At 42.2% G+C, this 21,894-nt stretch overlaps 1 protein-coding gene across 15 annotated transcripts in view; it reads right to left on the reverse strand.

The window, feature by feature from the left end:
• LOC311601891 (transcription initiation factor TFIID subunit 1-like) overlaps positions 1 to 21,894 on the reverse strand; it is a 78,087-nt gene that overhangs the window by 40,914 nt on the left and 15,279 nt on the right. For 13 of the 15 annotated variants that reach the window (XR_014780678.1, XM_084789640.1, XM_084789639.1 and 10 more), the window contains exons 9-24: positions 18,507 to 18,683; positions 17,566 to 17,693; positions 17,365 to 17,472; positions 17,100 to 17,273; positions 16,499 to 16,672; positions 15,930 to 16,034; positions 9,677 to 9,877; positions 9,395 to 9,536; positions 8,908 to 9,038; positions 7,532 to 7,612; positions 5,933 to 6,082; positions 5,649 to 5,768; positions 5,242 to 5,417; positions 3,041 to 3,270; positions 2,554 to 2,773; positions 1,870 to 2,035 (exon numbers count right to left, since the gene is read on the reverse strand). Coding sequence is in view for 14 of the 15 variants with exons in the window: in XM_084789640.1 (XP_084645766.1) it covers positions 1,870 to 2,035; positions 2,554 to 2,773; positions 3,041 to 3,270; positions 5,242 to 5,417; positions 5,649 to 5,768; positions 5,933 to 6,082; positions 7,532 to 7,612; positions 8,908 to 9,038; positions 9,395 to 9,536; positions 9,677 to 9,877; positions 15,930 to 16,034; positions 16,499 to 16,672; positions 17,100 to 17,273; positions 17,365 to 17,472; positions 17,566 to 17,693; positions 18,507 to 18,683 (2,483 nt within the window). In the remaining variant the exon portion in view is untranslated. The remainder of the gene's footprint in view (positions 1 to 1,869; positions 2,036 to 2,553; positions 2,774 to 3,040; positions 3,271 to 5,241; positions 5,418 to 5,648; positions 5,769 to 5,932; positions 6,083 to 7,531; positions 7,613 to 8,907; positions 9,039 to 9,394; positions 9,537 to 9,676; positions 9,878 to 15,929; positions 16,035 to 16,498; positions 16,673 to 17,099; positions 17,274 to 17,364; positions 17,473 to 17,565; positions 17,694 to 18,506; positions 18,684 to 21,894) is intronic. The other 2 variants (XM_084789635.1, XM_084789634.1) reach the window with 2 other exon arrangements.

Here is a 21,894-nt window from a genome sequence, read left to right on the forward strand (position 1 = left end):
GTTATTGATCTTAGCCGTTCTGATGGGTGTAAGATGGAATCTCAGTGTCGTTTTGATTTGCATTTCTCTGATGACTAAGGAGGTCGAGCATTTCTTTAAGTGTTTCTCAGCCATTTGATATTCCTCTGTTGAGAATTCTCTGTTTAGTTCTGTGCCCCATTTCTCTATTGGGTTATTCGGTTTGGTGGTGTTTAATTTCTTGAGTTCTTTATATATTTTGGATATTAGACCTCTGTCAGATGAAGGGTTGAAGCTCTTTTCCCAGTCTGTAGGCTGTCGCTTTGTTCTCTTGACAGTGTCACCTGCCTTACAGAAGCTTCTCAGCCTCATGAGGTCCCATTTATTAATTGTTGATTTTAGGGAATGCAAACTAGTACAACCACTTTGGAAAGCTATCTGGAGCTTTCTCAGAAAACTGGGAATAGGGCTTCCTCAAGACCCAGCTATTCCACTCCTTGGAATATACCCAGAAGATGCACTACCACACAACAGGGACATATGCTCAACCATGTTCATAGCTGCCTTATTCATAATAGCCAGAACATGGAAACAACCTACGTGTCCTTTAGTAGAAGAATGGATAAAGAAACTGTGGTACATCTACACTATGGAATACTACTCAGCTATTGGAAACAAGGAATCTCCAAAATTTGTGGACAAATGGATTAAACTAGAAATTGTCATAATGAGTGAGTTCACACAGAAGCAAAAAGAGCTAAATGGTATATACTCACTTATATGGAGACACTAGTCCAAGGTGTACGTCCCCATGAAAAACTATACCTACCAGGAAAGTGGGTAAGAGGGGAGGATATCCTATTGAAACTTTAGGTGTGAGAAGCCTGGGAGAATGAGGAAATAGAAGGATCCAGCGGGTCCTGGAAAACTACAGGTGAGTCTGGGCCCTGGGGTCCTCCGCAAACTATGGCAACAGCCAAGGAAAATATAGGCAGTAAACCTCGAACTCCTACCCAGACTAGCCAATGGACAGGACATTCTCCACTGCTGAGTAGAGAAGGAGATCTGACTTTCACACAAACTCTGGTGCCCCATATTTGAACATGTCCCTTGGATAAAGATGCCTGGGGGCCCTCAGAGGAAGAATAATAGGTCACCAAGGAGAGACTTGATACCCTATGAGCATATACAGGGGAAGAGGTCCCCCTCAGACACAGACATAGGGGAGGAGAGTAGGGGGGAAGTGGGAGGAAGGGAGGAATGGGAGGATAAAAGGGATGGGCTAACAATTGAGATGTAATATGAATAAATAGAATATAAATAAAATGTACCGAAGATACTCAACTCCTACAGGAAAGTGAATGTGTATGTGTGTGTTTTCTTCCTGAGGGCCCCATGGAACTAGGGAGCTTGACCTTGCAATGCTGCTTTGCTCTTGAATCCTCCTGCTTCAGCTCCCCTAGTGCTGAGATTGCAGGCATCGACACAAGCATATTGTCAAATAATATAATCTACCATTCCACAATATTACTTTCATTTCCAGGAGCCAAAGATGACAAAAGCTGAGGGATAAAGGTATGCTTTCTTCATTTGCTTAGTTAGCTGTGGTCACATCGTGAAACTTTTTTACTTTTTAATTTTCTGTTTGAGACAGGGTCTCCCTGTGTTTCAAACTCACAGTCCTGAAGTGCTAGGATTACATTGTGTCCCGCCATACCTGGGTATAAAATACTTGCTTTTTTGTAGTTTGGTTGATTTTTCAAGACGTTTCTCTGTGTAAGCACACTGGCTGTCCTGGAATTCACATTGGAAATCAGGCTGGCCTTGAACTCACAGAGATCTACCTGCCTTTGCCTTCCGAGTGCTGAGATTAAAGATGTGTGCCAACCATGCCCAAATTAATAAACTTACTTTTAAGTCAGGACGTTCCTTAATTTTCTTGGGCTTTTTCTCAGGAGGACCCTTCAGCTTCTCCTTTTCCTGATTCCGTTTGAGTCTCCTCAATTGCTCTTGAATCCTCCGCCGTTCTTTCCGCATCTCTTCTTGATGTTGCTCATCAAAAAGGGCAAATTTTCGACTAAATAAGAGGAAAAAATATAGGACCACAAGCAACCCAAATTAAGATGAGTATCCCAAAAGCTAGCATCTCAGAATATAATTAATTCACCCAGGCTGCAATGAAATAAACTCCCTGCCATCTTCATCATCCTTGCTAGTCAGTCCTCCACATGTATAGAGTAACACTTCTCAGAGTCCTGAATAATCATTAAGATTTTGCTGTTGGTTTTTGAGACAATGTTCTGCAACCCAGACCGGACTAGAATCCCTGTTGTTCCTGCTGAATCTCATTATAGGAGTGAGTTTTGTGAAAATTTTGCAAAGCCAAACCACCACAATCCACACACAGCAAACATGGATACTTTCCCAGTGATTTGGCTCTTGAAAATCCACAGATCTAAAGGAAAGAGGGTTCTAAATAATAGTAGATTTCCAGGCACAAAAGTGTATACTCCCATCACTACAACTCATACAAAAACCATGTCTCTACCATTTTTTTTTTCATGGCCACTCTCAAAAGCAGCACCTCAAACGCACATGAATTCTTCATCTTTTGTGGTCCGTATGTGCACATAAGCATCAATAACATCCAGCTGTCGGACTCTCTCACAACGAACATACTCCTTCCCATCTTCATTACGAAATGTTCGATAAATCTTGAGACAGCGGCCAATGGCAGGCGAGTAATGGCTGGTCACTGAAGTTGTGTCATTATTTCTGTGACTGTTTCCTGCTGCTGCTGCTGCTGAGCCTGCTGCTGCAAGGTTAAGAAACAAACAAACAAAAATACCAATTTCCTCACATTCCCCCTGCCACCAGAATGGCCACTTCTTGGGGTTGAATGGAGATACACAACACACCACAAAAATGAAAACCAGAGTTGTTACAAGCTACAAGAACACCCTGATTTGCTCCCCACACGCTAGAGCCCAGTTTGCAGAAATGTACTCATTGATCTAACGGTTTCTCTATACTCAATACCTAATTTGTCTCCGGCTTGGACTCATTTGCAGCCTGCACTTACCCAAGCTCTGTCTTTGATCCTTCTCTTTTCTCGTCTGAGAATCCCGCTCACCCAGCAGCATCCGCTGGAGTTCCTTCCGCTCCTTCTCCTCCCGCTCATGAGATATCTGAAAGCTTGTTTTCTTGTTCTGTAGCAGGTTCTCGATGTTCTTTTCCATTTCTTCAAAGTCACTGTCTTCAGCTGAGCTGCTGTCTGTGTCGGTTGATAAGACTTCAGCTGACGACAAAACCCTAGCAAGAGAGGAAAAAAGTTAAAGGCCAGGGAAATACAAGTATACAAAGAAGTAGGATTGGGTAGAAAGTTAAGAAGTCTTTCTCCACATCCTTGCCAGAATATGGTGTCGCTTGAATTTTTGATCAACCACTTTGGAAATCTATCTGGTGCTAGCTCAGAAAACTGGGAATAGGGCTTCCTCAAGACCCAACTATTCCACTCCTTGGAATATACCCAGAAGATGCTCGAGCATACAACACAGACATATGCTCAACCATGTTCACAGCGGCCTAATTCATAATAGCCATAACATGGAAACAGCCTAAGTGACCCTCAGTAGAAGAATGGATAAAGAAACTGTGGTACATTTACACTATGGAATACTACTCAGCTATTAAAAACAAGGAATGCCCAAAATTTGTGTCCAATTGGATTGATCTAGAAATGATCATAATGAGTGAGTTAAGCCAGAAGCAGAAAGACTCAAATGGTATAAACTCACTTATATCTGGACACTAGCCAAAGGGGCATGTCCCATGAAAGTCTTTACTTATCAGGAAAGTGGGACAGAGGGGAGGACATTCTATTGGGAGTTTAGGTGAGAGAAACATGGGAGAACGGGAAAATAGAAGGATCGAGAGGGTCCTAGAGACCTACAAGAAGAACATTATGGCGGGCAGATCTGGGCCCAGGGCCCTGCTCAAACTATGGCACCAGCCAAGGACTATGAGCATATACAGGGGGAGGGGTCCCCCTTACTCACACTCATACCAGAGGGGAATAAGGGGAAAGTGAGAGGGAGGGAGAAATGGGAGGATACAAGGGATGGGATAACTATTGAGATGTAATATGAATGAATTAATAAAAAAGAAAAAGAAAAAAGATATATTGGAATAAAAAAATAAAGTTAAGAAGTCAACCTTAAAAAGATACACTCAGAATGGGTATATCCACAAAGACATGAAACTCACAAAAGAAAAACTATGTCTTTCTAGACATTTCACAAATTTATAAAATGCAGTAACTTTTTCAGAACTCCTGAATAAAAGCTAGCACCCAAACCAAATTTGTTTTTCTGGAAAGAGACTCTCACTGTTTGCTCTCTCTCCCCTGACCACAAGTATGTCTTAAATTGTTTATCCTTCCTGCCTCAGTATCCTAAGCACTGCTCAGTTCTCCAGTATACCACCACATTTACACTCATGGATCACTTTAATAGCACAGTACTATTCTTTCATAACTAAGTCACTAGAGGAAAAAAATACCCAGCCCCACATTTGAAACTACTAGGCCCAGCTCATCTAGGCCACAAGAACTGTCACAGAACCAAAAGAGACCAAGCATAGCATTTTCTAACATTGAAAGTTTCTGCTGAATTACTTTGAAAACAGCAGTTTCAGCAGATGTGGTAGCACATGCTTATAATCCCAAGACTCAGGAGGCAAAGGCAAGTTGACTGACAAAAGCTTGACCACGACAAGACACTGTCTCAAAAAAAAAAAAAAGCGTGAGCATGGTGGTACATGCCTGTAATCCATAGTGAGTTCCAGGCCAGCCAGAATTAAACAGTGAAACCTTGACTTTAAAAACAGTATCAGGTACTCCGGCAGTATTATTACAGACAGTGCCTGATATTTCAGATACCAAACATCACCTACATACATTTTTTACATGGCATCCTCTTCACTATACAACATCTGGCAGAGCATGGTACAACATGAATAACTGTAGCCCAGAATTTAGGAGATAGATACAGGACAATCATCAAACATTTGAGGCTAGCCTATGTTACATAGCAAGTTCTAGATCAGCAGGGCTACATAGTAAGACCTCATCCCATAATAGAAAAATAGTAGCTGGGAGCTGGAGACAGAGTTTTGTGATAAAGTATTTGTCTTGCATGTGCAAGACCATTAGTTCAAAACAGAACATGTTCAGGAAACCTCCCCTTTCCAGCTTATACTTTCTACACTACTGAATCTACATACTTGTTCTGCAGGTCAAAGATGCGCTGACATTCCTCTTTGTAACGCTCTTGATGCTCAGCCACAGAAAACCTTGATCCACGGGCAAATTTACTCATGGGGCCCTCTCCAGAGCGAGCCTGTTCAGTTGACATTGTGCGTACTACATCAATAACTTCCCAGCGGGACAACTTTTTAATCTGAGAAAAGCACAGAACGACATATATGTAACTCAAAAGGACAAACCAGGACCATGGTTACAAACATGGGCAAGAAAAAAAAAATCCCAAATGAAGTTTAGAAAGCTTTGGTAAAGTATTTAGGATGATCTACACCACATAAAAACCCCAGATGGTTCTTTACAACACCACCTTACCCTTTTAATCTGCACACAAAGCCTGCTACTTGGACCTTCCCTCTTATATACCCACCTCTTCCTCAGGCACACCAAATTTCTGAAGAAGTTGCTTTGCATTTTTCAGAGAGAGACGACGAAGGTCTGCATCTGTTCCTGTGACTATCTTTTTCACTGGCTGGGCCTCCTTATCATCCTGTCTTAAACAAAAAACAAGTGAGACTATGAAGCTGAAATGCTAACAGTAAGCATCTAGGCCGTTCTGGCCAAGGAAGCATTTCCAGGCCTTCCACTCTTCATCTCTCCTGACCAAACCTCATTCCTTCCTCTTTTGATTTCTAGAAACCCAAAGACTCTTGCCTTCTGCTGTGTTGGTTTGTTTGGAATCTTCACATAGGAGAACCCTTCACCACAGCCTGTGGGATCTGCTACTCCAGTCACCTCCAGGAGACATTTGCCCTTCATGGCAGCAAGGAAAGCCCTTGTAGTATTCCAAGGAGCTGTACGAACCTGAGATTAAAAAAAAGGATTCACAGGGTTGTGGAAAACATTGTTCCACACCAAGCCACTACCCTAAAAAGTGATAGAAGAATTACCCTGATCACTTTCATAGTTTTCTAAATTATCCAGATGTCAAATGAAATAGCACAGCTATCCAATGCTCAGCTCTCTTCTCTAGTACTTAAATCATGATATTAAATAGAGAGTCAGAGTACAACCAGGGACAGAAATATGTGGGACAGTGATACTCTTCAGTCCATCATCCCTAGGACTTCAGTAGGTAGTGTTGTACTCACACTGATGGTGCTCATAGTTAGGTGGACAACTGCATTTGACGGTCCAATTATTCAAATGGATTCCTTATTTTTATTTTCTTAAAGCAGGGTCTCTAGCCAAGATTAGCCGGAAACTCTCTATGTATTAGAGCTTAACCTTGAATATCATCAGCCCCAAGCCTTCTTTTTAAGAGCTAATGAGAAGCACTGATAAAAATGAGTGTTGAGGGCTGGAGAGGTTGTTCAGTGATTTTAAAGCATTTGCTGTACAACCATAAGGACCAGGAAAACTGGATCTAAGAACCCATATAACAAGCACCATGTCCACAAATGTCAGAGACAGAGACAGAGAGACAGAGAGACAGAGAGAGAAAAAGAGAGAGAAGAAGAGGAAGAGGAAGGAAGAGGAGGAGGAGGAGGAGGACGAAGAAGAAGAAAAAGAAAAAGAGAAGAGAAGAGAGCTGTGCATGGTGGCACACGCCTTAAATTCAATGCAAAGGAAGGCAGATCTCTGTGACCTTGAGGCCAGCCAGGTCTACAACTCAAGCGCAGGACAGCTAAGACTACTAGAGAAACTCTGTCCTCAAAAAACACAATAAATAAATAAATACATATATACATACAGACATACAGACAGACCAAAAATGTGAGGTATGGTGGCACACGCCTTTAATCCTAGCACTTGGGAGGCAGAGGTAGAGGCAGATGGATCTCTGTGAGTTTCAGGTCAGCATGGTCTACAAAGCCAGTCTAGGACAGCCAAGGCTAATACAGAGAGACCCTGTCTCTAAAAACGAACGGAAAAGAGAGAGAGAGAGAGAGAGAGAGAGAAAGACCAATAAATACAATTGGGACTGGAGAGCTAGCTCAGAGGTTAAGGTAGCTTGCTGCTCTTCCAGAGGACTTGGTTTTTGTTCCCAATTCCCATGTCAGGTAACTTACAACCAACTTCACCTACAGAGAAATCCAGTGTCTCTGGTCTTCCACCACTTACTTTTGTGCACAAAGGGACACACATATGCATACGTAGCAGTAAAGATCAAGAATTCGAGTATTTCTGGGCATGGTGGTATGTTTGTACTCTCAACATTTGGGATGCGAAGTAGGAAGATTTAACAGTTCCAGGCCACACTGTGTTACAAACAAGACTCTTGTCTCAGAAAAACAGTTTGTAAACTCTTACTTCATCATCAATCTTTATCTGGAACTCTTCTTCATTTTCTTCCTCGGGAGCAAAAAAGGATCTCTCTCCATAGCCAGCATCCTGAAAGAGGACAATTCTATGTATAAAGTCAATTGTTAAAAAAAACCACAAGTTTATTTTCCTGAAAAGTTCATGAACATCAAATATATAAAAAGAAAACCATATTGTACATAGAAAATAGAACCTATAATTACTAATGAATGTATTATTGTTGTACATCCTGGAGGTACTAGAAGATGTGCCAAGGAATTCTGGTGTATTAGGGATATTGTGCAGTGGTAGATTGCTGCCACGTGGGTGATGGGAATTGAACCTGGGTCCTCTGAAAGAGCAGACAGTGCTCTTAACCACTGAGCCATCTCTACAGGCCCCACACAAAAAAGTTTTAAAGGAACTTATGTGAACATGTGGATAGCTAGCACCCATTTAAAAAGCAAACATAATAAAGTATAGAATTTCTCTGTTGAACTTTTTCTGTTTTGGCCTTTGTAATGGTTTCAATGAAAACAGCCTCCATAGGCTCATGGGGAGTGGCACTATTGGAAGAGGTGGGCTTGTTAAGAGTGTGGCCTTGCAGGGCTGGTGGTGCACACCTTTAATCCCAGCACTGGGGAGGCAGAGGCAGGCAGAACACTGAGAATGTGAGGCCAGCCTGGTTTACAAAGTGATTGCAGCATAGTCAACGCTAACACAGAGAAACACTGTCTCAAAAAAACAACAACAACAAAAATGTTGTAGCCTTGTTAAAGGAAGTGTGTCAGTGAGGTGGGCTTTGAGATCTTAAATGCTGAAGGAAGCACGAGTGTCACTTTCTCTTTCTGTTGCCTGTCATTCTGGACGTAGAACTTCCAGGCACCTCTCCAGCACCATGTCTGTGTGTTGCCATGCTTCTGTTAGGATGATAATGGACTAAACCCCCGGGCTTGTAAGAGGCCCATTAAATGTTTTCTTTTATAAGAGTTTCTATGGTCATGTGTCTCTTCATAGCAATACAAACCCTAACTAAGACAGCCTTATAAGCCGTCCATCTCTAAGCCGTATTTCTAGCTACTATCATCTCTGCCTACCTGGGAATCTGAAAAGTCCTCTCCCTGATTGTTTTACAAAAGAGATGCCACTCAAATGAATGAGCTATCATTTCTAGGCCAAGGCAAGATGACGTGAGTCCCTCACTGAGCCTCACATTGACGGTGAGCTACACTGCAGCTTTCCTTAGAATCCAGACTCACAGAAAGTACCTCATCCAGTTTAAATTGTTGAGTAACTGGTAATAATGTAGTAACTGTCATCTCTACAGTACCCTCTTCTACATCTCTGCAAAGAAACAGAGGCATGAGAAACGAGAAGAGGCTCACCTTTAGTCTCTGCTCTGCTGCTATCATGCTATAATAAGCACAGCACTGTTCTGGTGATACCATAGCTCTGATCTCTTCTTCTGTTGGTAAACGAAAATCAGACCTCAGCACCCACCAGTTTGAATCGATCCCTGGAAAAGATACAGGGAAACTGTTCTGAATCCTAAAGACCCAAAAGCAACAGTATAGTAAATAGACACTGAACCAAGAAATGCCCAAGTTATGACAAAACCCCTGCTGCCAGGTTTCTTACATCTTACTTATGTAAGACAGGCAAATACTCACATGGACTTTACTAGCAACCAATCATCATCAAATTATCAAAAAAAAAAATAAGCAATCAAACCCTCTAGTTACAAGATTTGGTACCGTCTCTCTTTGACAGCCATCAATTTCTATTCTATTAGCTATGAGTTCTTTTAACTGAAAGTTATGATTATTTGGGATTATGAGAGCCTCAGAGAAAGCAAGTAGTCACACTGATGACCTGTACGTTTGAAGTCAGCACAGAGCTTTAGCCTCTTCCGGATGCTGCTTTCTGAATGTGAAGGAAAGGCTTTCTTTATAACTTCCATCCGGATCCTCCGTGGCGTATTTCTACTCTTCCAAAAGAGGCGGTAAATAAACACCTGCCCGATAAGACAAACACATTTTATTATATAAAGGATAAAAGTTCTCCCCAGGGTCCCTTAACCAACTATGCGCTGATGTGTTTTCTTCTTTCTATTAGCACGTGCATCTTGGCCCAACTCCCACACTCCCACCTCACCTGAAGAAAGTCTCGGATGTGTGTATTAGCCCTTTTGGAGTTAGGACCGGGAACTTCAAACAAGGGACACTGCTGGCCCACCACAAAAATATCCAATAATTCTCGAATATAGTAACCCTGCCGTGTTCGAATGATCAGGAGGTCACTCTCTGGCATGTCATGAAGATAAATTGGAGCACGAAAAAGGTTGTTCTCAAATGCCTAATAAAAGTGAACCACAACGGTTATTTACAGAGAAGCTCTAGAAAATTCAGGCAACTATTGAAACAGGAAAGAATTTACTTCAATCTCTATCTTTGGTCTAAAGTTATACAATAAAATAAGCAGTCGGGTGTGGTGGCACTCGCCTTTAACCCCAGCACTCGGGAGGCAGAGTCAGGGAGATCTTGGTGAGTTCGAGGCCAGCCTGGTCTACAAAGCAAGTCCAGAACAGCCAAGGCTATACAGAGAAACTCTGTCTCAAAAAGTCAAAAAAGTAAATTATTTGGAAATTGACAAACTAGATTATTAATTCTTAAATATTTTTTACCCACTGTCTTTTAAATCCTTACAGACCAAAAGAAAGAAAAACTTTTTAGAAATAGAGGCAGGAATGGCAATGTATGCTTGTAATTCAGGCATTCAGGAGGCTAACGCAAGAGGATCAAGGCCATTCTGGGCCACACAGTTAGTTCCAGGCCAGCCTGAGCTATGGCAGGAGACTGTCCATCAATAAAATGGAGTAAAAGTTGGGCATAGTAGTATATTCTGTAATCTCAGCCCTTGTTAAGACAACCAGGAGCTGGGTGCGGTTGTGCATGCCTGCAATCCCAGCACTTGGGAGGCAGAGGCAGAGGCAGGCACATCTCTGTGAGTTTGAGGCCATCCTGGTCTACAAAAGGAGTCCAGGACAGCTAAGGCTACACAGAGAAACCCTGTGAAAAACAAACAAAAAGAAAAACCCCAAAAACATACAAAAAAAAAAAAAAGAAAAGAAAAAGAAAACCAGGGAGATTGGGATTCAAGGCCAACCTTGACTACATAGTAAATCTGAGGCTAGCTGATTACATGAGGACCCTCCTTGCCCCCAAAAAAGAAAAAAATGGGGTTGAGAGATAGTTCAACGGATCAAGTGCTTGTGGCACAAGTATGAGAACATGCGTCTGGATCCCCAGTACTCACATAAAAAGGGGAGCAGAGAGGGATATGCCTACAATCCCAGTGGTAGAAGGGAGAGGAACAGTGGAGACAAGAAGATCCTGTAAGCTTGCTAGCCTGTTAGTCTAGGCAAAACTGTCAACGCCGGGATCTATGACAGATGCTGCTATCTCAAAAAGTACAGTAGCAAGTAGTAGAGGAAGACAACCAACACTGACCTCCAGCCCTCCAGCTCTGGCTTCCATACACACATATCTTTCTCTCTCTCTCTCTCTCTCTCTCTCTCTCTCTCTCTCTCTCTCTCTCTCTCTCTCTCTCACACACACACACACACACACACACACACACACACACACACAGACACACACACACACACAGACACACACACACACACACAGATACACACATTAGCTACCCATAATCCCAGCACTTGCAAAGTAGAGGCAAGAGGATCAGGAGCTCAAGAACATCCTTGGTGGCTACATCGCAAGTTTGAAGGTATCACACAGGCTATATGAGACCTTGACTCAAAAGAAAAGAAATTATACTGTTTACAGTCAGAAGAGAACAGCCTTTGCCAGTCACTGTATGAAGTCACACAAAGTCAAAGTTTCTGAACTTAAGTTTCCTTAGCGGCAAAATGCAGGACACTTAAAATGCCTATACCCCATCGGACTGCTATGAAGACCTTCCTAAATTACTACAGTAATATACTCCTAACTAAAGTGACACACAAGAGGTGATGACAAAATAATTGAGGGGGATAAGGCCAGGAAGGCCTCAAAAATAAGGCAATCCCCCTATATCGCTCAGACTGCTGACTACTAGGATTACAGGCATGCTGCCACCGTAACCTAGCTTCAGAATATTTTTTATAAATTAGCTAATGTATTAAAAATAAACTAGAACCCGGCATGGTGGCACACGCATTTAATCCCAGCACTCTGGAAGCAGAGACAGGCGGATCACTGTGATTCCAGGACAGCCTAGTCTACAAAGCGAGTCCAACACAGCCAAGGCTACACAGTGAAATGCTTTGTCTCAAAAAACTAAACCACAACAAACAAGTAAACAATCAAATAAAAAAGATGAAAACAATGAAGCTAAATATGCCAAGAAGACAGAATAAGCAGAAACACAGAAGCACAGCTGTACAGAACTATTTGAGATAGAAGTAGAAACCTGCGAGGGATCAACTATTATAAACTTTGAATCAAAAGAAAAGTATGGAGGTCAGGGAGGGAAAAAGAAAACTACCTCCCTTACAGCATAGAGTCCGCAGAGAGGTGGAGAGATGGCTTAGAGGTAAAAGCACTTGTGCTCTATTTATGAGACCTGGAGGTCTAATCTCAGCACCCCCATCTGACAGCTAACAAATACCCGTAATTTTAGGTAGATACAAGGAATTGTGCACATCCTCTTCCACTCCCACAGGTGAACTCACATGTGCACACACAAATAAACATTTTTTTTCCAGACAGGATTTCTCTGTGTAACAGCCCTGGCTGTCCTGGAAATCACTCTGTAGACCAGGCTGGCCTCCAACTCAGAGATCCACTTGCCTCTGCCTTCTGAATGCTGGGATTAAAGTGTGAGCCACCAATGCCCAGTTTAAAAGTAAATTGCTTTAAAATCTTAACGAGCGTTGGAGAGATGGCTTAGTGGGTAAAGAGCACTTACTGATTTTCCAGAGGACCCAAGTTCAGTTCCCAACACCCACATGGTAGTTCACAGCTGTCTGTTACTCCAGTTCTAGGAGATCTGACACCCTCAACAGACACAACAACAAACACAGAAAAAAATTTTTTAAAATAATTTTTTTAAAAACTCTAATAATGAACACTAAAAAGGAAGACTTTTACATTGGTGGAAAATATACATTCGTTTTGCAGGGAGGCGGTGTTGAGAAAAGGTTTCTCTGTGTAGTCCTAGCTGTCCGGGAACTATCTTGATAGACCAGGCTGGCCTCCAACTCACAGAGATCCACCTGCCTCTGCCTCTCTCTTAAGTGCCAGGAACAAAGGCGTGCACCACCTTGCCCAGCTATGAACAGTAGTCTTTCTTTTAACTGGGTTGACCAATAAAAAGCCAACATACCGGGGCAGGGAAAATGGGATAGCTGTTGCTAAGGTTCTCGGGCTTGGAGGACAGAGAAGATCTTGGGAAGGTACAGCAAAGAACGAAAAGAAGGAAGGAGCCCGCTGCCATGGGTGAGGTGGAAAAAGAAGCACATGGATGGAGGATTTGGCCCAGATGAAGAACATTATCAAGTATTTGGGATTATGGATAGGAGGTAGCTTGATAGAAAGTATTAGAAGCAGATGGCATGGGATGGGGACAGAGAGATATGGATTTAGTTTAGGGCATTAGTATCTGCCCTGCTCCATGTAAAGCAAGGCTATTTTAAAATATAACAGGTGTCTGGTTTTATTGATTGTTAGCAAGTTAGAAAATACCATCATAATAATTATAAAATAAACTTCTTACAGACCCTGCACCTTTAAATGTAACAGCACCACACACACACACACACACAGAGTGTATAAAAAGAAAAGAAACATTGGAATCAGTCACAAAAGAAGTAGATGGATTGGTTAAAAACCAATAACAAAAACCTCAAAGAAAATGGTGAGGACAGGAAAGCCAACAATAGCCAGAATCTGGTGAGAGGGGCTAAGGGTGACTCAGTAGCAGATCAATTGCCTTGCATAAGCAAGGCTCCAGGTTTAATCCTTCAGCACTACCTGCCCCCACAAACCTAGAAGGAAATGATTAAAAAAGGAACTCTGCAGGTACATGAGCTAGCAATAGTAACAGTGAAATAAATAGATAGATAGATAGATAGATAGATAGATAGATGGATAAAATAAATAAATAAACAAGATACAAGAATAAAGGAATGCTTTATTAAGATTGCTACGACAGGCCAGGCGGTCTACAAAGTGAGTCAGGACAGACAAGGCTACACAGAGAAACCGTGTCTAGAAAAAAAAAGATTGCTATGACACTGTCAGACAGACACCTGTAATCCTGTCGATTGAGAGACAGAGCCAGGAGAATTGATCCAAGTTGAAAGCCAGACTTGTCAACATACCAAGTTCGAGGCCACTTCTAGACTATAGAGTAAAGTCCCTGTCTTAAAAGAGAGCGGTGGTGGCACAGGCCTTTCATCATAGCACTCGAGAGGAAGAGCCAAGTGGATCTCTGTGAGTTCAAGGTCAGCCTAGCCTACAAAGTGAGTTCCAGAACAGTCAAGGCTACACAGAGAAACCCCGCCTCCAAAACCCAAATTAGAAAAAATAATAAAACTTTAAAAATAAAATAAAAAAGAAAAGAGGAGAAAAGGAAAAAGGTTAGCATGAGAAATGAAATGGGGGCAAAAAAGTAGGCAGTTCTGGAGATTGTGCCACAGCATTTGTGGACCTCCATAATTCTTTTGAAAAGCTATTACCAGATGGGCGTGGTGGCACATGCCTTTAATCCCTGCACTTAGGAGGCAGAGGCAGGTGGATTGCTGTGAGTTCGAGGACAGCCTGGGCTACAAAGTGAGTCCAGGACAGCCATGATAACACATAGAAAAACCTGTCTTTGAAAAACCAAAAAATGAAAACAAAAACAAAAGCTATTACCAGAGGGCCTCACTGTAATCTTCAGAAGAGAGCACAAAAAGTATCACTTTACTCCGGCAAGACTGTAACGTTCAGTATCATCCCAACATACCACTTTTTGCAGTGGTACACACAAACCCAGGGCCTTAAACAAGCTAGGCAGTACTCTACCACTCAGCTACATCTCTAGCCCCTTAAATATGCTAATTTGACACAAAGAATTTAAAACACTCATAATCTACATTCATTCCTGGTGTGTTTTTTGCTTTTTTCCTTCATTTTTGAGACGTGATCTTGCTCTAGAACTGAGGCTCGCTTCAAATTTATGAGCCCCCTGCCTGTGACCTCCAAATACTGGGATTACAACTACATACCACCTACCTCAGGGCTGGCTGTCCTGGAACTCACTCTGTAGAACAGGCAGGCCTCCAACTCAGAGATCCACTTGCCTCTGACTCCCAAGTCCAGGGATTAAAGGCATGCAACAGCACTGCCACCCTCAGTACCTCCACCTCTACAACCAGGGTGTATTCTCAAAAGCTGTTTTATAGTAGCTCGTATTTGCAATCCCAGCACTCATAAGACTGAGGACCGCCCCAAAGCTTGAGCCTAGTCTAGGCTACAGGGTAAATTTCAGGCCAGCTTGCGCTGTAAAGTAAGATCCTAGCTCAAAAAAGCCACACAGGGACAAACTGACCTCACAGATCAAACAATTAAAAAACAGAAACAAACCTCAGTATTCTATATTTAGATTAAAGAAAAAATCTAAAAATAATGGAATTATTTAAATGGTTTATTTAAATAGAAAAAAAGCTTGTCTTGAATTTAAAACAACGCCAATCTTTTTGCTTTGCTGGTGTTTTGGGTTTGTATTGGTTTTTTTTTTTTTTTTTTTTTTTTTGAGACAAAGTCTCCTCTACACCAGACTGCTTCAAACTTGCTACACAGACAAGGATGACCTTGAACTCCTCCCGGTCCTCCTGCGCTCCATGTCTAGTGAAATATACTCACCTTTTATTTTTAATTCTTTTTTTGTATTTTTTTAATGTATGTGAGTGTTTTGCCTTCATCCATGTCTGTGCTCCACATGGATGAAGTACCCAAGGAGGCTAGAAGAAGGGTCAAGTCTCCTGAAACTAGAGTTACAGATGTTTGTCAGATGCCATGTCGGTGCTAGGAAATCCAACTCGGTCCTCCGAAGAGAAGCCAGCGTTCTCAGCTGCTGAGTCGTCTCTCCAGATCCTTTCCCTTTTCTGAGGTATGGCCTCACAGTATAACACGGGTGACCTGGAACTCAATATGGAGGCCAGGCTGGTCTCAAAATTTGCCTCCCAAGTACTGAGATTAATGGTGTGCACCTCCACCATCACTCCCAGGGGGACTATACTGCCTCATACCTAATATGAACCGTACCTCAGTCAACCAAAATTCTACTTTGGGGGGCAAACTTAACTCCCTCGTTGGCCAAGTTCCTTAGGAGAGAATAAAGACAGCAAAGAATTCTTCACCTGCAGCAACTGGCCAGGATGAAGCGAGCCCAGGAAAGGAGAGGTGTGGCAATAAACAGTTTCTCCATATTTGCAATCTGGGGCTCCAGGATCTTTTCCGGGTTTCTAGGAGAAACAAAGCAAACTCAGGCTCACGGAATAAATTACATACATGTAATCTTCTATAAGCATGGCATTTGCTAAAAACAAGAGACACCGCTCCTTTCTCCCAAGAAACATATATGGCAAAATACATGTTCACAGGTTATTACTACAAATCTAATTGGTTATATTGATAACAAAAACTTCAGGGCCTCGAGAGACGGCTCCATGGTTAACAACAACACGTGTTGTTCTTACACAGGGCACAGGTTTGGTTCTCAGCACTCACACAGTGCCTTACAACCATCCACACTTCCAGTTCCAGGGAATCTGACACACTCTTCTAGCCTCTTAAGCACATATGTAGTGCACAGACATACATTTGTGCAGCAAAACACTCACACGCATACAATAAACGAGTATTTTCTAAAAACGCTTTGCGCATAGGAAAAAACACACTCAAAAAAATTCTTTGACTATAGTCTTACCCGTTTATAGTAGTTTTTTATCTTGGTTGCCATGCCAACTTGCATCATTAATGGTCCATTCTCCTCACTGTATTCTGCAAGAATAATGTCACCATCTTTGCCTGTGAGGTCCTGAGGGGTGCGCATGAAAAACATCTCTCCACCGCCTGAGGCTTGCCTCTCTTGTTCTCTCATCTGTCGAGAAGGAAGATAATACAGCCTATTTCCCACAGGAAGACAAACTATACACATTGGTGTATCATCCACTCTGGGGAAACGCCAAAGTGTCCTTTACATGTTATTTTTTTTTTATTTCATTGTGAAAACTTTCAAACTTACCACTAAAATGGAAGGAATAGAACTCTGAATATCTTTTCCCTTGCTACTTAAACACTTTGCCTATTATTCTGTAAATTTTCTACAGATTTTAATTAACCAGTTCTCAAAGCTGTAATCCTTTAGCCTTCATATGAATAAGGACATTCTTCTGAATTACCAAAATAGAACTATACCACATCTGAGATAATAACTCCCTAATATAACCTAATATCCAGTGTAAGTCTCCTAATTTATACCCCAACTGTCTTCTAGAACTTTTCTTCTACCCAGGATTCAATTATACCTTGGCCTTCTTTTTGATGTGCTTCAGCAAAGGCTGGACCGTGTGTGGACCTGGCTGAGATAGTGCCCCGAAGGAGTACTTTTTTAGAGGTGGGCGGTGGAACTGCCTGAGTTTGATGGGTCCCATGTGGGTGGGGAAGAAGGGCTGCCTTAATTCTACAGCTGGAATCGAGTGCTAAACAGGGAACAGAAGAGTTATAAGTAAATACTAACTCCTTCCCAGGCAACAGTTACCCCCTCCACCAAAACACAGCAGCCATTTGTACCTGGATAATATTCCCACCGAAAATGCCTCGAAGACCCTGTTGCTTGGGATAGTAATACTCATCATTGGAGAGATTCCACGGATCTTTCACTTCTGGTTGAGACATGTTCTAATGACACATCAAACAAGCATCAGTCACAATACCCTTTCCTAATACCTCTCTGTGTTCTTCTAAATACCAAGTCCTTTTTTTTTCACTAACCTGCTGTGGCTCTTCCTTGATGAACCCTGCTTTTCCTAAGAGGATTCTGCTCCTCCTCATAGTTGATTCTTTCTTAATCTCCTTGGAAGGGAACTTAGACGTAGCTTCTTCCTTCTCGTCAGGGATCTCTGAGGATGTAACAAGAAATGACCTTAGAATTGCTATCCCGAAAGGCTCCTTTTCTTTCTTTCCTCCTCTTCCTTATTCCCACCCTCTTCTCCACCCCTCTGTGCAATCCTAAGGACTGAAATGAAGGTATCACACAGGCTGGGCAAGGACTCTACAACTGAGCTACATCTCCAGCCCTCTTGACCTCTTTTGCATTATTCTTAGAGAGAATCTCACAAAGTTGTCAGAGCTGCCCTGGAACACACTCTGTAGCCGGGACAGACCTTGAACTTAGTCTCCCGGCCTTGGCCTCCCAAGTAACTGGGATCTACGCTACCAGGTCCACCTAAAATTCACTGATATTTTTCAAGTTTCTAAGTAGATCTCTCACTTCACTTCCAGACTACTTTTAGTTGGTAATTTGCTCCAACTAAAACTACATGTCTGATGTCTTTGTTTGGCTGGTTGGTTTTGAGACAGTTTCCTCTGTGTAGTCCTGGCTGTCCTGGAACTCACTCTGTAGACCAGGCTAGCCTTGAACTGAGGGGTCTGCCTGCCTCTGCCTCCCAAGTGCTGGGATTAAAGGTGTTCACCACCACTGCCCAGCCATGTCTGATGCTGTCTTAAAAGACACAGTTTTCATCATTCCTACACGACTTTGTCCTAAACAATACCCAAACACTGGTATCCGGCAGCTACGGCTGCTTTTTAAAAGTCACTATCTGACAGTTCCTAGTTTGTGCGTTCTCTAAAATTTTTTATCTCCTCTTGCCCTTTGACATTAATAGTAAGATGTCAATGATAAAGAACACTGGCTTCTGTCATCAACATACCCAAAATCAAGTTCTCATCATTGGGATCAAGTGTCAAGACAGAAGGCTCCAAAATCCTAGGCATGGCCTGAGCATCCCAAATGATATTGTCCTCCCAACGTCCATATACCAGATCTTCACTATCAATGGGGAAAATGGAGTACCGAGGTTTATCAGGATCCAATGTGGCTGTAAAACCTGGCCAAAACAAGAAAGCAGTTAACAAAACATTAATGCTCCTCTCAGTCACGATTCTACCAAACAGAAAATGAACAAATAGTAGGTACTCATAGGACTATTCAAAAGGAACCTACTAGAGATCATGTATATCTCACTTTGACAGAAACTACTGCTGACAAAATGATCATTACAATGTTATCTATAATAATTAAAACTTAAAACAGCTGCCGGGCGCTGCACACGCCGGTAATCCCAGCCCTGGGGATGGCAGAGGCAGGCAGATGTCTGTGAGTTTGAGGCCAGCATGGTTTACAAAGGGAGTCCAGGACAGCCAAAGGCTACAGAGAAAACCCGTCTGAAAACACTGAAAAATTTAAAACACCCAAATCCTAAAACAGCCTACTTACTAAGGGATTAGATAAATAAGTATGGCTCAGCAGGTAAGAGCACTACACTGCTGTTCTAGAGGACCCAGGTTCAATTCCCAGCACCCACATGGTAGCTTACAAATGTAACTCCAGTTCCAGGGGATCTGACTCCCTCATACAGACACAGACACACCTTCACACAGCAGAAACTCTAATGCACAAAAATAAATAACTCATTTAAAAAATATGGTGGGTAATATTGATATTAAGCTATATTACCAAATAAAGCAATTATTGGTAAGTTAAAAAAACACACTTCTAGAAACATTGAGCACAAAATATGAATTCTATGCACTTGGGAGACTGCGACAAGGACTGTGAGCTTGAGGGCCTGACTGGCTACACATCAAGATCTTCTATCAAAAGTACTGTGTGAGGCGGGCGGTAGTGGCACTTGGGAGGCAGAGGCAGAGGCAGAGGCAGGTGGATCCCAGTGAGTTTGAGGCTCAGCTGGTCTACAAAGCAAGTCCAGGACAGCCAGGACTATGAGAGAAACCCTGTCTCAAAAAACCAAAACAAAAATTTTTTAAAGTACTATGTAACTGACTTCGGTATGGTAGCACTCTCCTTTAATCCTAGAACTTGGGAAGCAAAGACAGGAGGAGGCCAGCCAGGATTGCACAGCAGAACTTCATCTCAATTTAAAAAAAAAGTGAAACTATGCAACTTATAAAGTATTTAACTAAAACTGAAGATAAAAACCTTTTCGTGCCAGGCGTGGTGGCACACGCCTTTAACCCCAGCACTCAAGATGCAGAGGCACGCAGATCGCTGAGTTTGAGGCCAGCCTGGTCTACAAAGTGAGTACAGGACACCCAAGGCTATACAGAGAGACCTTGTCTAAAAAACCAAACCAAACAAACAAAAAACCCAACTTTTCACAGAATTTTACATTTTAACTCAGTATTAGCCACATGGTGGTGGTGCAGGTCTTTAATCCTAGTACTTGAGAGGCAGAGGCAGTACATCTCTGAGTTTGAGGCCAGCCTGGTCTACAGAGTTTAAAGACAACCAGTGATGCACACAGGAATCCTGTCTCAAAATAACAGAACAAAACTAACACACTTTGGAGTTGGCTGTGCTGGTGTGAATGTATAATCCTGGCACCCAAGAGGTTAGGATTGAGGATACTGAGTTCCAGGACAGCCTGAGCTATATAGACTACCTCAAAAAACAAACTAACTAACTAACGGTGGGGTGGTGGTGGGTTGTAGCCTGAATGAGAAAATGGATCCAAGGTAACTGAGAAAATGTGGAGAATAAAGAATGATATAAAGAAAACTGAAAAAAATAAAATGACCACTGCACAAATGCTTTATAACATTTTCTAGTCAGATTTTTATTTACACCATTCTATGTTTTTCCTCTTTTTAAGTGGGATACCAAATACCCCATTTCGTATCTTGTTTTCTTTCCATTTTAAATGTTTCCTGGCATTTACTGTAATCACAGTACTCAAGAGGCTAATGTAGAAAGAAATAAAAAGGTAAGCCTGTACTACACATATGGCAAGGACTAGGACAGCAAGGGATACAGAGTGAAGCCTATCTCAAAATTCCAATAAATCAAGGTGACTTGTTTTTGTTTTTGTTTTTCTGTTTTTCGAGACAGGGTTTCTCTGTATGTAGCCTGGCTGCCCTGGACTCATTTTGTAGACCAGGCTGGTCTCAAACGCACAGAGATCAGCCTCCTGAGGGCTGGGATTAAAGTCCTGTGCCACCACTGCTGGGCTCAAAGGTGACTTTTTAATATGCCCCCTCTGATATCAGTGTTGGTCAAAGGGTTATCAAGGTCACCAAGAATAATTTAGAGACTGCCATGGACTTGTTTAAATGTGCTTTCAAGATGGGCGTGGTGGCACACACCTTTAATTCCAGCAGAAGCAGGCCGGTCTCTGTGAGTTCGAGGCCAGCCTCTTCTTCAGAAGAGAGTTCCAGGACAGCCAGGCCTACACAGAGAAACTCTGTCTTGAAGATAACCCAAAAATTAAAACAAAAAAGAAAAAAAAATTCTTAAAAGTGCTTTCAAGTCTGACTCACAGCTCTGAATGAATGGGTAAGATCGAGACATTTAAAACCATTTGTCTTCTAAAAATTCATAAATAATATTTCCCACATCATTAATATATATATACATGGCTTTGAAAACCAACATATAAAAATATGTTAGGAGAAAATGAGCTGGGCATGGTGGCACACCGCCTTTAATCCTAGTACTGGAGAGGCAGAGGTAGACAGATTGCTGTTGAGTTTGAGGCCAGCGTAGTCTACAAAGCGAGTCCGGGACAGCCAAGGCTACACAGAGAGAAACCCTGTCTCATAAAAACAAAAAGCAAAATGCGAAAAAGAAAGAAAGAAAGAAAAGAAGTTACCAGTGTGGCACACGCCTTTAATCCCAGCACTCAGAAGACAGAGGCAGGTGGATCTCTGTGGGTTGGAGGCCAGCCTGGTCTACAAAGCGAGTCCAGGACAGCCAAGGCTACACAGAGAAACCCTGTTTCGGGGGAAAAAAGAAAGAAGGAAAGAAAGAAGAAATTAGCAAGACATGTAGTGGCACACACCTTTAATCCCAACACTTAAGAGGCACGGGCAGGCAAGTCTCTCTAATTTTCAGGCCAGCCTCGTCTACATATATAAGGTGCCAGGACAACCAGGACTAACAGTGAGAACTTGCCTCAAAAAACAAAAAAAGGAAGAAAAAAAATCATACTATATATAGTGGGGTGTAGTGCCTTACACATGTAATCCCGGCACTTGTGAGGCTAAGGGAGGAAGACTGCAGCAAATCTGATGCCAACCTGG

The sequence above is a fragment of the Acomys minous genome, assembly GCF_964271855.1.
Source record: "Acomys minous genome assembly, chromosome: 7".
Lineage (NCBI taxonomy): Eukaryota > Metazoa > Chordata > Mammalia > Rodentia > Muridae > Acomys > Acomys minous.